The following is a 13,784-nucleotide window of genomic DNA, read 5'->3' as shown; positions in this document are numbered from 1 at the left end:
TACTGAATAAAGCTGTTTCTAAAAGCAAAAAAGCCAAGAAAATAAAAATCTGGTGGATAAAATCCTGTTGAATCTCCAGACTCACCCTCAGCTACCTATGAAAATACTCCACAAGGCCAGATAGACAGAGACTCAGACTGTTTTGTGATTCAGGTGTTATGAATTCTTTATAGTTTAGCAGTTAAAGACATGAGTTAGATCTAAATTCAAATCCCCACTCCACAATTTACTAATCATATGCCTTTGGATTTCATATTCCCATCTGTAAAAATAGGGATGAGAGTACTCGCTCATAGGCTTATTGTGAAGAGTAAAGCAGATAATACACATAAGTGCTTCAAACGTGCCTGACACATAGTAAGTGCTCAAGAATGCTCACTGCCATCATACGTTTTTTCACAAATGAAGAGCTATGGAAACGATCCACATGGCCTGACGGATACAGTCCTGATCTACCACAGAAACATGTCATAAATCCACTGCTTTACAGAGAGTGAAGCTGAAGAAATTAGTATCAGTGAGATGTGTTACCAAAGAAGGCTGGACAACTCCCTTGTGTAGATATATTTAAGAAAAATTGTGGAAGGCTGTCAGTCTGGTATAGTTTAAACGCAGCCTTATCTATAGAGAGACTGATATAGTCAAGGACCTCGGAAAGTTCGGCACAGAGCTATCCTTCAAAGAAAATGGAGTAAAAGAATGTGCTTCGGGGAAACACGTACAGATGTAAAAACTTACTGAAGATGAAGATGAATGTTCACCTCTAGAACAAAATCCATCCATTCGTTGTGTGCCATCTGTAGGGCAAATCTGAAAAACAAAAATAAACACATCACTCAGTTCTGTAAAAAACACTCATGATTCTTCTCAGAGGGGTTAATGTGGTGCAGAAAAAAAACAAAACAAGATAACAGGTCTGGGCTTCCCTGGTGGCACAGTGGTTAAGAATCCGCCTGCCAATGCAGGGAACACGGGTTCGATCCCTGGTCCGGGAGGATCCCACATGCCGCGGAGCAACTAAGCCCGCGAGCCACAACTGCTGAGCCTGCGCTCTAGAGCCCTTGAGCCACAACTACTGGGCCCGTGTGCCACAACTACTGAAGCCCGTGTGCCCTAGAGCCCGTGCTCCGCAACAAGAGAAGCCACAGCAGTGAGAAGCCCGCTCACCGCAACAAAGAGTGGCCCCTGCTTGCCGCAACTGGAGAAGGCCCGTGTGCAGCAACGAAGACCCAAAGCAGCCAAAAATAAAGAAATAAAGAAATAAATTTATTAAAAAAAAAAAAAAGATAATAAGCCTGTCAATCCCAAACACAGAGATACACAAAACATACTCACACTTGCCATACTATTCCAAAGGTCCTCGTTTTTTGTGTTTTTATAGCTATACTTCTGCAGATACTTTACAATACCACTTTTAAATGCATCGGCACCAAGATAATCCCTTAGCATATTCAGAATACAGGCTCCCTGAAAAGACAACGTAAATAACTGTTAGCTGTAGTTTGCCTCCATCTAATATACCCTCACACTATTTTGGAGTCACTCTTTAAAATGCAGATACAGTAAACTTTTTAGTGTCTAGCAATTCGTGGAACAATTAGAGAACGTGGGTTAAACCTGGACCTGTCAAGGCAGGGGATCAACATGACTGTTCATGCTTTTAGTCCCCTGGAACCGTTTTCTATCACTAACCAAGCCTCCCCATCATCTGCGAGCTTCCATTATTCACAGGTGAGTGGACAACGTACAGACTAAAACTGGACTTGAACCACCACGTGGCTCTCCTACTGCCGCTCTGGGGCGGGAGTGGGGAGGGGTAGAAGCAAAGGTGAGTAACAGGCGAGGAATCTTGGAGCCCAGGCAGGCTTGAGCAAAGACAACTGGCAGGGCAAGAGGAACAATGAGAAAGGGAGCAAGAGAATTCCTAAATACTCTGCATTCCCGTGATAAGAGCTCTTCTCCACTCCACTTCCATTATTGTAGATCATGGGTCACAAACTCAAATGCCTCCAGTGGTCAGACAGGTGACAAATGAGGGAATTAGTCCAAGGATAAGAAAAATGTTCTTTTACGTTCTTTGTTTCCCCCTGAACTTTGCATACAACTAACCACCAAGGAGTCTTCCTTCCTTCCTCCTTCCCTCTCTCTCAACACACCACCCTCTTTCAAGTCTTCTTTTCCTAAGAAATCATGATTCCCTCTTCTGAGAAAGCCCTTTCTATGTCCTTTACTTCCTGAAAAGCCCCAATTCATCTTTTTTTTTTTTTATTAATTTTTATTGGGGTATGGTTGCTTTACAATGTTGTGTTAGCCTCCACTGCACAGCCCAATTCATCTTTAAGACATGACTCAAAATCTTCTTTTCTGGGAAAATTTCTTAGGTCCCCCCCCTAGGCAGAGGTAGTCCCTTTCTGGTTCTAGGGGATCATGGAGTCACTAGATAGGCAAAGCCCAGGTCCCTGAATGTCTACATGGTGTGCATATTCCTGCCAACAGGACTAGTGTTTTTTTTTGAGGTATAATTGTCATATAACATTAGTTTCAGGTATACAACATGAATCAATACTTGTATATATTGCAAAATGATCACCACAATACACCTTGTTAACATCCATCATTACACAGTTACAAATTGTTTTCTTGTGAGGAGGACTTTTAAGATCTACTTTTAGCAACTTCTGAATACACAATACAATGTTATTAACTATAGTCGCCATGCTGTACATTATATCCCTATGATGTATTTTATAACCTGGAAGTCTGTACCTTTTGACCTCCTTCACCCATTTCACCTACCGCCACCCCGCGCCCCTGGCAACGACCAATCTATGAGCTCATTTTTTGTGTGTTTGTTTTTACATTTAACATATAAGTGAGATCATACAGGATTTGTCCTTCTGACTTATCTCACTTAGCATAATGCCCTCAAGATCCATCCATGTTGTCTCAAGTGCCAAGATTTCCTTTTTTATGGCTGAATATTGCACTGTGGAATGGTCACTTATGGAAACAATTATCTTGGCTATTGTAAATAACGCTGCCTGGAATGTGGGAATGCACATAACTCTTTAAGCTAGTGTTTTTTGTTTTCTTTGAATAAATACCCAAAAGTAGAATTGCTGGATATGATAGCTTTATTTTTTAATATCTTGTTTTCCATAATGTTCTCCACAGTGGCTGGACCAATTTACATTCCCACCACAGTGCACGAAGGTTCCCTTTTCTCCACATCCTTGCCAACACTTGCTATTTGTCTTTATGAGACGAGCCATTCTGACCAGCGTGAGGGGATGTCTCGTTGTGTTTTGATTTGCATTTCCCCAGTGATTAGTGATGTTGAGCACCTTATTATGTACCTGTTGGCCATCTGTTTGTCTTTGGAAAAGTTTCTATTCAGTTCTTCTGCTCCTTTTAAAATCAGATTGTTTTCTTTAGTCATTGAGTTGTATGAGTTCTTTATATATTTTGGATATTACCCCTTGTCAGGCATATGGTTTGCAAGTACTTTCTCCCATTCAGTAGGTTGCCTTTTCATTTTGTTGTTTTTTTGTGCAGATGGCTTTTAATTTGATGTAGTCCCGCTTGGTTTTTGCTTTCTTTGCTTATGCTCTTATACTTTTGGTGTCATATACCAAAAAAATCACTGCTAAGACCCATGTCAAGAAGCTTTTTCTCTCAGTTTTTATGAGTATTATGGTTTCCAGTCTTAACATTTAAGTCTTTAATTCATTTCAAGTTAGTCTTCGTGAGTGGTGTAAGATAGTGGTACAGTTTCATTCTTTTGCATGTGGTGTTGGGAGAACTAAATGACCATTTTTTTAAGAGACTCTCCATTCCCCATTGTATATTCTCAGGTCCTTTGTCATAAATTAACCATATATGCATGGGTTGATTTCTGGGCTCTATTCTGTTCCATTGATCTATGTGTGTGTTTATACGTCTGTTTTATGTCTGCTTTTATCTCCCCTGCACTACTGATGGAAACATGCAAACAAGAAATACTTTTCCATTTGCTACACATAAAACAGCCAAGCATAATGATAAATGACACATTCTCTGCCTTGGTGAGGATAACAGAAACGGTTGGGAATGGAAGGGAAAGTGGAAAAGCAGAACTCTGATCTCCTAAAGGAGCCATGACTTAGCTCCAGTCTATGTTGCTAAGGGAAATACAGGCCTGGTATGACCAGAATCCTTTTTCCCTCCAATAGAAGCCAGAAATCTGGATTTTTATATAAAATCTCCCAATTATTATATGTTGGCAACAATTTCCAATTCTTTTATTAAACACATTGTGCAGGACAACTGTTTCTGAAGGCACCAAAAGCTATACAAGGGCAGGGGCTTTTGCCTGGTACAAAGTTGATGCTCGATCAAGACCTATTTATTGAAGGATAAATAAAAAGCTTCTGTAGGCCATGAATATTCAACTTAAGACAGTAAACGAACTGACCACAATATAATCTTTAGGATTTTAAGCCAAACTTCAAGTTAGGCCTAAAAGAGTTAACTCTGGGCAGCATGGGTGAGAAGAGAAGGAATTCAATCTGGGCTAGTCCTTATGAAGGGAAAGTCACCCCAAAACCCTGTCTATAACCTCTCCACCCCACATTTGTAAGTGTAGGGTCCAAACTGTACCCTTATAATACATTTTTACCTTTTCATAAGAAACTTCATCAAATATCTCCCGAATCTGAGCAGGATTCTCCACAGGTGTGGACACAGGGTGTGAGGAGTTTAACGCATCTACCTCCATAGCATTAAAACACTTATCAAAGAAATAATCTTCCTATTGAGACGGAAAAAAAGACAACATCACCAATGATTTACATTTACTTGAAAAAAATACGAAATGAGGATGGTCTGACCTGGGATAATAGGTTTACACTCTAAATTTCTAATTTAACCTATTCCATATTTATAGAATTTACAAAATTAAATAGAATTACTATCTTCTAAAGAACAGCCAAGAAACAGTGATCTTAGATCAACACTGAAATTTTTCTTTAAATACTTATCACCTTAGAATAAAGAAAATTTCCTATTAAAAAGAAAAACATTATGCCTACAGTCCAACAGTGCCAAAATGAGAAACTAAAATGTACAGTGATTTAAGTATCTCCAATCATCATCTATACTATTTTAAAGCAAAGAAATTTAGCTTTAAAACCATGTAGTGAAAGAAAAAGTAATGAAAAACAAATCCCAACTATAACCTTATTAGGGCATATTACCCAATAGAATAATATCCATACGTAATCATTTTTATTATTAAAGACTATGTGGAAACAGGAAAATATTTATGATCCACTGTAGTGTAATAATTATATGTACATTATAATTATAGCTACATATAAGTTATGTGTACTGGAAGATGAAAATGGGATATGAATATGTACAAATGAAAATTATAATATGATAAAGGATTGTTTTTACATAAAGTTTCTTTTTAATTTTACTGCATTTGATTTTAACAAGTTAAACACATGATTTTTAAAATCAACACGTAGAGGTTCCAAAGCATTAAGTTTGTGACCCATGAGTCTAGGTTCTTATACAATCAAATGTATAATTACCTTAAACATAACTCATTTCATTTGGCAAGTAGGACCCTATTGAAATAGCAGCAATCTGTACCTAATACTTCTTCAGTGAGCAACCTGAAGGTTGGGGAAGTGATATGGAACAGACAGGTTGTCATTATTTCTACTTCTTTGATATTAAGGGAGGACAAAATTTAATACTAACTTCATAACAATCATAGATTTGGAAATAAGCAATTGAGTTTGGAAATAAACCTTTGCAATATATCTTTAAAGATCACTAGCATTTTGGAAACCTGATTCATATTTAAACTCCCAGGGAAGATATCAATCTTTCTATGAATTCCATAATCCAACATCAGTAAGTATTTTCCAGCAACATTAAACAACAGATTGATCTAAAATGTAAAAAAAGAAGTAAGTAAATACAACTTACAACTTTCAGTTCTGGATGAGTCACACTGACAGACACGAACTCCATAAACTTGGCAAATCCCTCATTTAGCCAAAGATCATTCCACCATTCCATAGTGACGAGGTTCCCAAACCACTGAAAGGAAAACATTACTCAGGTTATTCACAGATTTCTATGGAAACTAGATTATCTATGTGGCCATAAACATCAGACATTCAGAAGGAAATATATTTTATATGTGTAAGGTCAGTATATGAATGTTAACATATTTATAAAGCTAATATTTCTTTCAAAGTAAAAAGAAAAACTTTGCAATGTGTATTATAAAACATGGTACCTAATGCTTTAAAGAAATAATTTTTTCTTCCGGGGAAAAAGACATAGTAAAAATGAATTGGTCGAATTCATACAACAGTATGAATAGCCTATGTCCCAGAAAAGCAATATAGATATAGTTAACATTTTTTTGAAAGTGTGATTGAGCTTATATACCTGGTGGGCGAGTTCATGGGACACAGTCATCGTGATGCCAAGCTTACTTGATGCAGAAGACTTTTCAGCATCAAACAGTAGAGAAGATTCCCTGTATGTTGTCAGTCCCCAGTTTTCCATAGCACCAGACTGAAAGTCAGGAATAGCAGCAAGATCTTGGGAAGGAAACAAAAACGTCTTACCAATCTCAAGCTACATGTTGCCCAAACACACTAACTTTCAGAGTGGATGGGTGTAGGGATCAAAGAAAAACTATGTGGCTCACGCAGAATCATGGATTATTCTAGACTGAAGAACCTTTCACAATAAAGAAAAAGGACTCAGTGACTCATACAGAGTTACTTTACTGCTGCAAGACAAAGTCAGGCTTGGGTTTCAGATCTCCAGACTCCATTTCTTTTTTTTTTTTTTTAATTTATTTATTTATTTATTTATTTATTTTTGGCTGTGTTGGGTCTTCATTTCTGTGCGAGGGCTTTCTCTAGTTGCGGCAAGCGGGGGCCACTCTTCATTGCGGTGCGCGGGCCTCTCACTGTCACGGCCTCTCTTGTTGCAGAGCACAAGCTCCAGACGCGCAGGCTCAATAGTTGTGGCTCATGGGCCTAGTTGCTCCGTGGCATGTGGGATCTTCCCAGACCAGGGCTTGAACCCGTGTCCCCTGCATTGGCAGGCAGATTCTCAACCACTGCGCCACCAGGGAAGCCCCTGACTCCATTTCTAATTCTCTGACAAGGTGCTTGGGGACTAGGCAATTTTAACAATTGTCTCAATAATCCACTCGACCTTGGATGCCCAAGACTCCCATACACCTAAAAACTCAAACACACAGTAGTTTTAAGGGCTCATGTAAGAAAGAAAGTGCAGATTTTCTTATGCTCTATCAACGAATTCATTCGAAAAATCCATTGAGTACTCTATGTTCCTACCAAATGTGTGCCAATCATGAAAAAAATGCAGCCTCTGTCCTTTGCTATCTGCCCAATAATGTAGTTGTGCTTGTCTTTAAAGTCAGAAGGCAAGGACTTCCCTGGTGGCGCAGTGGTTAAGAATCCAACTGCCAATGCAGGGGACACGGGTTCAAGCCCTGGTCTGGGAAGATCCCACGTGTCGTGGAGCAGCTAAGCCCATGCACCACGACTACTGAGCCTGTGCTCTAGAGCCCGCGAGCCACAACTACCGAAGCCCGCACACCTAGAGCCTGTGCTCCACAACAAGAGAAACCACCGCAATGAGAAGCCTGCGCACCATAATGAGGAGTAGCCCCCGCTCACCGCAACTAGAGAAAGCCTGCACATAGCAACAAAGACCCAACGCAGCCAAAAATAAATAAATAAATAAATTTATTTTTAAAAAATTAAAATTTAAAGTCAGAAGGCAAAATTATCTCCATGTCATGTGCCTCAGGAGCCTGCCAGGTTTTAATGACTTGAGGGCCTGCCGAGCTGAGGAGGGAGATGCCAATTAGGAGGATATAATCTACTGCTGGGGTCAGTAAATGCCACACTTTGTAACATCTGTGCCAAATCTATACCTTGTTTGGATAAGGGATATGGAATGCTGAAATAATCCTCATAAAATTCTAGAAGAGTCACTGCGGCATCCAGTGCATAATCTGCCTGATTTATCTTGTCTGGAACAGCATATACGGAAACCTGAAGAGAAAGGTATACAAAAGTTATCCAAATGCCACAGTGGCTTCTCTAGAAGACTGACATTAACAGCTTCATACTGTGGGATATGGTTGCCAATATTAAGGAAGACAGTTGGAAGTTCTATTTCTTATATTAATGCTGACTGTTCCTGACCAACCCCCCTTCTGAAAACTACAACAAACGCTGGATAACAAATACAAACATGTCTTTTTAAATGTTTACATGAGAGAGTGAAAAAGTAAAGCCGACTTAGTTGCCAAAAATGAAGGGACAGTAGAACCCTGAGAAGTCAGCAGAGCACTGCAGCCAGCTTTTGCCCTGAGGACACTGGCCTAGTACAGATGGACTTGAGCTTGGGTTTTCATGGCATTAAAGAACTCAGGGGATAGGAGACAAAGTCCCAATCCTGTCCAAGGTGGGAAACCTGATAGGAAATGTACCCCTATTTAAATAAATAAGGTAACTTCAAATAAAGTGTCCCATCCCTCCTCTCCAAAAATCTTATTTGCATTCAGAGCCACAGCATACAATTGAGTAGGTTGTTCACTACACAATGGTACCCCCAAGTGGCAAGTGCTCCTTGAAACAAGATCTTTTTCTCTAGTACTCCAGTATTCCCTGGCCCAAATGCTCTCCCCAGAGCCATTTAATAATCCAAGCAGACTGCTCTATCTTACTTCCTTCCCATGGTTAGAAACCCCCGCTCAGGTAGTCAGTGACATTCACTTCCAAACTGCATGAAGTTATGCGTAGGAACAACCTTAGAAACCATTGCAGGATCTAGTCCAACTTACACATTTTAAAGAAGTATAAGCTAACTTCCAAGGGGAGCAGGGCAAAAGGGAGCAGAAAGTCGGTTAGTGGTGGAGCCAGGACCGTGACCCAGGCCAGGCCAGGCCTCACCATATGTTTTTGCTATTAGAACCCCGCTGTAAATATGAGTATCTGAGACAACGGGATGACCAACCAACTGGTTTGCCCAAGACTGAGGGGATTCCTAGGATGCAGGACTTCCAGTTTTAAAACCAGGACAGTCTCAGGCAGGCTAGGACAAGCTGGTCACCCTATGTTACAATCGCAGGTTCACCTTGACGCCACTTTTGGTCATCTTGCTGACAGACTTAAAATCTGAAACAATGAAGGCCACCAGGTAGGTGCTCATCTTCACAGTCACATCAAAATGGTCTTCTACGAGTCCTTCAGCAACAGTCACAGATTTAACCTAAAATCAGAATAACTGAAATCATCAAATACAATTACCCAAGACATTGAAAACATTTTATAAAGAGAAGTTTCCTAACTCTCAGACATACTGAAAGTATACGACATGACATTTGTATAATTATTTTAAAATATCTCTTTCTGATATCTGATTATAATTTAGACATCAAGGCCAAACCATTCTACTCCATTTCTTTTTTAATTGAGATATAATTCATACACCATAAAGTTCACCATTTTAAAGTATACAATTGAGTGGTTTTTATTATATTCACAGTTATACAACCATCATCACTTAATTTCTTTTAAATAATCCAGATGATCACAAACTAACTCATATTTGGCACATGAGGATTGATAACATGGGTGAGACAAAGCAAAACTGAGATTTCTGGCTTTGCCAAGATGTAGCTCACTTAAATACAAGGTATGAGAATGATCTGGAAATGCAGTGTCTGATAGGGGTCACCGAGGACAACCTAAAAAGAGCTTCTACTTTCCTAAACAGTTGAAAGTAACCCATGCCTGGGCCTGACCCTGCAAAGCCTCCTCCAAACTCTGATTTGCTTCATTGGAATCAGTTTTTCAATGCAATCAGGGAGCAGCCTTGCAGAGTAGGGTTGGGGTGATAAAGGTACAGTCTAAGATGTCGGCTTCCAGAGAAGAAAGTATAATGCCTCAGCCAACAGAAAGCACTGGGCAGGACCCTGGAGAGAAGACCAGCCAGAACTAATCTGAGAAATTCCATGTTAACACATGCATTTTTCCTGTAATCTTATTTCTACCTCTGTTTCTCTGCCCCCTTATCCTTCTTCTTTTTTTTTTTTTTTTTTAATTTATTTATTTATTTTTGGCTGCGTTGGGTCTTTGTTACCGCGCACGGGTTTTCTCTAGTTGCGCCGAGCAGGGGCTACTCTTTATTGCGGTGTGTGGGCTTCTCATTGCGGTGGCTTCTCTTGTTGCGTAGCACAGGCTCTAGGTGTGCGGGTTTCAGTAGCTGTGGCACGCGGGCTTCAGTAGTTGTGGCTCACGGGCTCTAGAGCGCAGGCTCAGTAGTTGTGGCACACGGGCTTAGTTGCTCCGCAGCATGTGGGATCTTCCCGGACCAGGGCTCGAACCCATGTCCCCTGCACTGGCAGGCGGATTCTTAACCACTGTGCCACCAGGGAAGCCCCACCTCATCCTTCTTTTTAGTACCCACCAGCCACAAGCTATGGTGCCTGCTGGTCACCCTTTGGTCATTCAAACCCTAACTCTGATAGCCAACCTAGGTTTACTCTTGAAGGACCCGAAATTACCTTTGTTTTTAAAATGCCTTCAACCTACCCCTAACAATAATTTCTATTCTTGACATTGTTTTAATTATTAGCACAATGCCAAGAATAGAAATTTAGATGTGATTAACTCCTGCCCCAAACACTTCGGTGTTCCAAAGGTGTATCTGCTTTTCTAGCCTCCAAGAAGATCCTTTGAGACCCCACTGTCCTTCCCCTCAACCCCAAGTCTGCATCTTGAGTTCAGGCCACCCTGTTAGATTTCTGCCAAGGGAAGAGCTTTCTCATCCAGGAGCAAGATTACATTAGATTTTCTGATCCTCAACAAGTGGGTCCCGGACGTCCATGGATTTAGACTCCAGCGTCTTTGTGGAGCCTTGGGGCTCTTGCCTTCCCCCTGCAAGCCTACAAAATCTCCACCAATCTTGTTTAGTGGGTCAGTCTGTCCCTCATTTCCAAACCACCCCTGTTCCTTTTTTCTCCTTAAGCTGTAATTCTCTAATTAGAGAACTCACTCCCATCCCAGGGAGCAATACCATAATATTTGGGGAGGGAACTATAATTTGAAAAAGGATTTTCTCTATCTCAAATTTATATTAGGAAAATGGCATAACTGTTTCTTATCTTTCTATATACAAATGCGGTGGGGAGAGAGACAAAAGTTCTTGGCTGGTAAGGATTCACGAAAGTCTGCTTTTTATACAGCCTTCTAGGAGGGAATGTCAGAATCCCTTTTAAGGGATCCTTAAGGGATTCAGCGAGCAATATAGAGTTCTAAAGGTTGAGAAATACTGTACTAGAGGTTGGCTGTGGCTCTGTGAGTCCCTTCATGCAAAGCTAATGCCCCCCCAGTCAGCATAGGGATGAGGCGTGATACCCTTCTGGACTCTGGGCAAAGCCTATTCCACCCTGAGTCTCATCCACAGTGAGCTTCTCTGAACAAAGCGTGTGTGTGCTTCTGCAGTTGGTATGCATCGGGGGTAGAATGATAGCTCAGCTTATGCTTTCCCAGTGCTACCAGAATCATAGGATAACGGCACTTACTAAGTAATTTTATTCATTTGGCGAGGTCATCTTCTCCTCACCACTTTTAAAAGTCAGAGGTGTTTTGGACTAGCAGATGCAAACTATTATATATAGAATATTTAAACAGCAAGGTCCTATTGTATAGCCCAGGGAGCTATATTCAATATCCTGTAATAAACCATAATGGAAAAGAAAAAAAATAAAATAAAATAAAGAAATAAGAATCAGAGGGAAAACTGTCCACATCTGCTTTGGAACTGGGAACTGAGCTAGCTATCATGACTTACCTTTACTACCATAATATTCTTAAAAGATTACTTTTTTTTCTTTTTCCATCTGATCAACTTTGTGCCATAGTTACAAATTGCATAGCTAATATTAGTAATATAGTATATAGAAATTATAGAAAATAACTATATCATAGAAACATGGCCTTATTCGACAAAGCATTCCCTTTAAAATCCTTTTAAAAGAGCATATGAGAAAATAAAAGTGAAAGTGCTTTGTGAAGGGCACTCTCAGTTAACCTGACCTGAATTCTCTATAAAGTTTCCCTCCCATCAACACTGCACCTGCAATGTCACTCTTACCTAAATTTTGCATGTTTTTAGGGACAATTTTTTTCTTTGACTATAAATAAATTGTTACTTGAACCAAAAGCATAGGCTGGAAATGAAATAGAAAAGTTAGCTCTCTGTAGACAATAAAACAAACAAAACAGGCAACCTGAATATTAACTGTCAGTGAGGTAATACAAATCACAGTGAATCAATGGACTTTTCTTGTGAGTAGATACACAGGAGTTCAGACTCACCAGTGGCATGTTGGAGATGGCGAGGTGTCTTGGTTCCCTTCTGATCTTGATTGAAAAACTCGCTTTGAAAGCAGGTTCATCAAAGCAGGGAAAGGCCATTCTGGCTGCAGTCGGTTCAAACTGTGTTGATGCAAGTATCCTAAAATTACGACAAGGGAAATAAAAATACACCATGAAGCACCAGGGACTGTCAGTTAGGTGTGTGATCATTTTTTAATTCCTAAAGTTATCATAATCTTGATGAATCTCACTATTAAAAAAATTTTTATATGACAAAAGCTATCATAAACTAAAAGACAAGCAAAAAAAACAAGGAAAATTGATTGAAAGGTATTTGACAAAAGGTTAATAACCTGAACAGATAATGAGCTCTTAAAAATATGTAAGAATTATACCCAGCAACCAAGTGGAATAGCAGGCAGAGGTCATAAATCAGCAACTCACAAAAGAAGAACCTACAAATAGTCAATAAACACATCCAAAGCTGCACAGCTTCCTTAATGATCGATGTAATAAATTAAAGGGAAAAATCCGTTGGCGTTTTGGCTCTAAAAGGATTGCCAATACACAGTATTAGTGAGGAATATGGCAAGGGATATCAAAAGTTTATTGACCCTTTGACTTAGCAATTTTACTTCTAGGCATTTATTCTGAAGAAATGATTTACGAAGATGCTTGTCAAATTATTGCTGATGCCAAAAAGTTGGAAACAACCTCATTTCCACCCATCGGGGATTAGTTAAATAAATCAACACACAAACATACATTTTAATAAAGTCGTTAAAATGATGTATACAGATAGTCATCCGTGTAAAATACATCTCCTCAAAATATTAAAAAACTCCCTCGTGAAACAGAAAATATAACATGGCTCCGTTTACATAAAATAATGTGTATGCATATCCAGAAAAAAGTCTAAAGGATATTCCCCTAAAATAGAAGCAGTAGTTATCTCTAGAGGCTATAAGGAGGGTACATTTTACTTTTTTAAAAATTCTTTTTGGTAGTATCTGACTTCTTTTACCTCAAAAAAATAATTTGAAATCCGAAAGTAAGTTAGTATAATCTACTAACAAATGAAATTTGATTTTAAAATTGAGCATAAAATCTCCCAACATATTTTATTAAAAACAGAACTAAAGCAAGGCAGGAGAGGATCCCTGAAAAAGTTTTCACTGAGACAAAAATATTAATATTTCCTCTAATTGGCTGTATGGGTTGAATTGTGTCCCCCCAAAAAGATACACTGAAGTCTTATTACCTAATATCTGTGTAACTTTATATAGAAATAGGGTCTTTACAGATGTAATCAAGTTCAGATGAGGCCATCAGGTTGGGCCCTAATCC

At 39.4% G+C, this 13,784-nt stretch overlaps 1 protein-coding gene and 1 long non-coding RNA gene across 6 annotated transcripts in view; one reads left to right on the top strand and one right to left on the bottom strand.

Moving 5' to 3' along the window:
* ERAP1 (endoplasmic reticulum aminopeptidase 1) overlaps positions 1 to 13,784 on the bottom strand; it is a 34,116-nt gene that overhangs the window by 13,669 nt on the left and 6,663 nt on the right. For all 5 annotated transcript variants that reach the window (XM_082458062.1, XM_082458066.1, XM_082458063.1 and 2 more), the window contains 8 exons: positions 12,438 to 12,576; positions 9,190 to 9,324; positions 7,982 to 8,102; positions 6,451 to 6,605; positions 5,980 to 6,093; positions 4,658 to 4,789; positions 1,336 to 1,467; positions 739 to 810 (listed from right to left, as the gene is read on the bottom strand). In XM_082458062.1, the coding sequence (XP_082314188.1) occupies positions 739 to 810; positions 1,336 to 1,467; positions 4,658 to 4,789; positions 5,980 to 6,093; positions 6,451 to 6,605; positions 7,982 to 8,102; positions 9,190 to 9,324; positions 12,438 to 12,576 (1,000 nt within the window). The remainder of the gene's footprint in view (positions 1 to 738; positions 811 to 1,335; positions 1,468 to 4,657; positions 4,790 to 5,979; positions 6,094 to 6,450; positions 6,606 to 7,981; positions 8,103 to 9,189; positions 9,325 to 12,437; positions 12,577 to 13,784) is intronic.
* The window catches only part of LOC309659063, a 272,263-nt gene continuing 267,811 nt past the window's right edge, over positions 9,333 to 13,784 (top strand). The window contains exon 1 of the long non-coding RNA XR_014262558.1: positions 9,333 to 10,302. This is a non-coding gene — a long non-coding RNA (uncharacterized lncRNA). The remainder of the gene's footprint in view (positions 10,303 to 13,784) is intronic.

Source organism: Balaenoptera physalus (assembly GCF_965194825.1).
Source record: "Balaenoptera physalus genome assembly, chromosome: 3".
NCBI lineage: Eukaryota > Metazoa > Chordata > Mammalia > Artiodactyla > Balaenopteridae > Balaenoptera > Balaenoptera physalus.
This window is presented reverse-complemented; position numbering and strand designations above follow the sequence as displayed.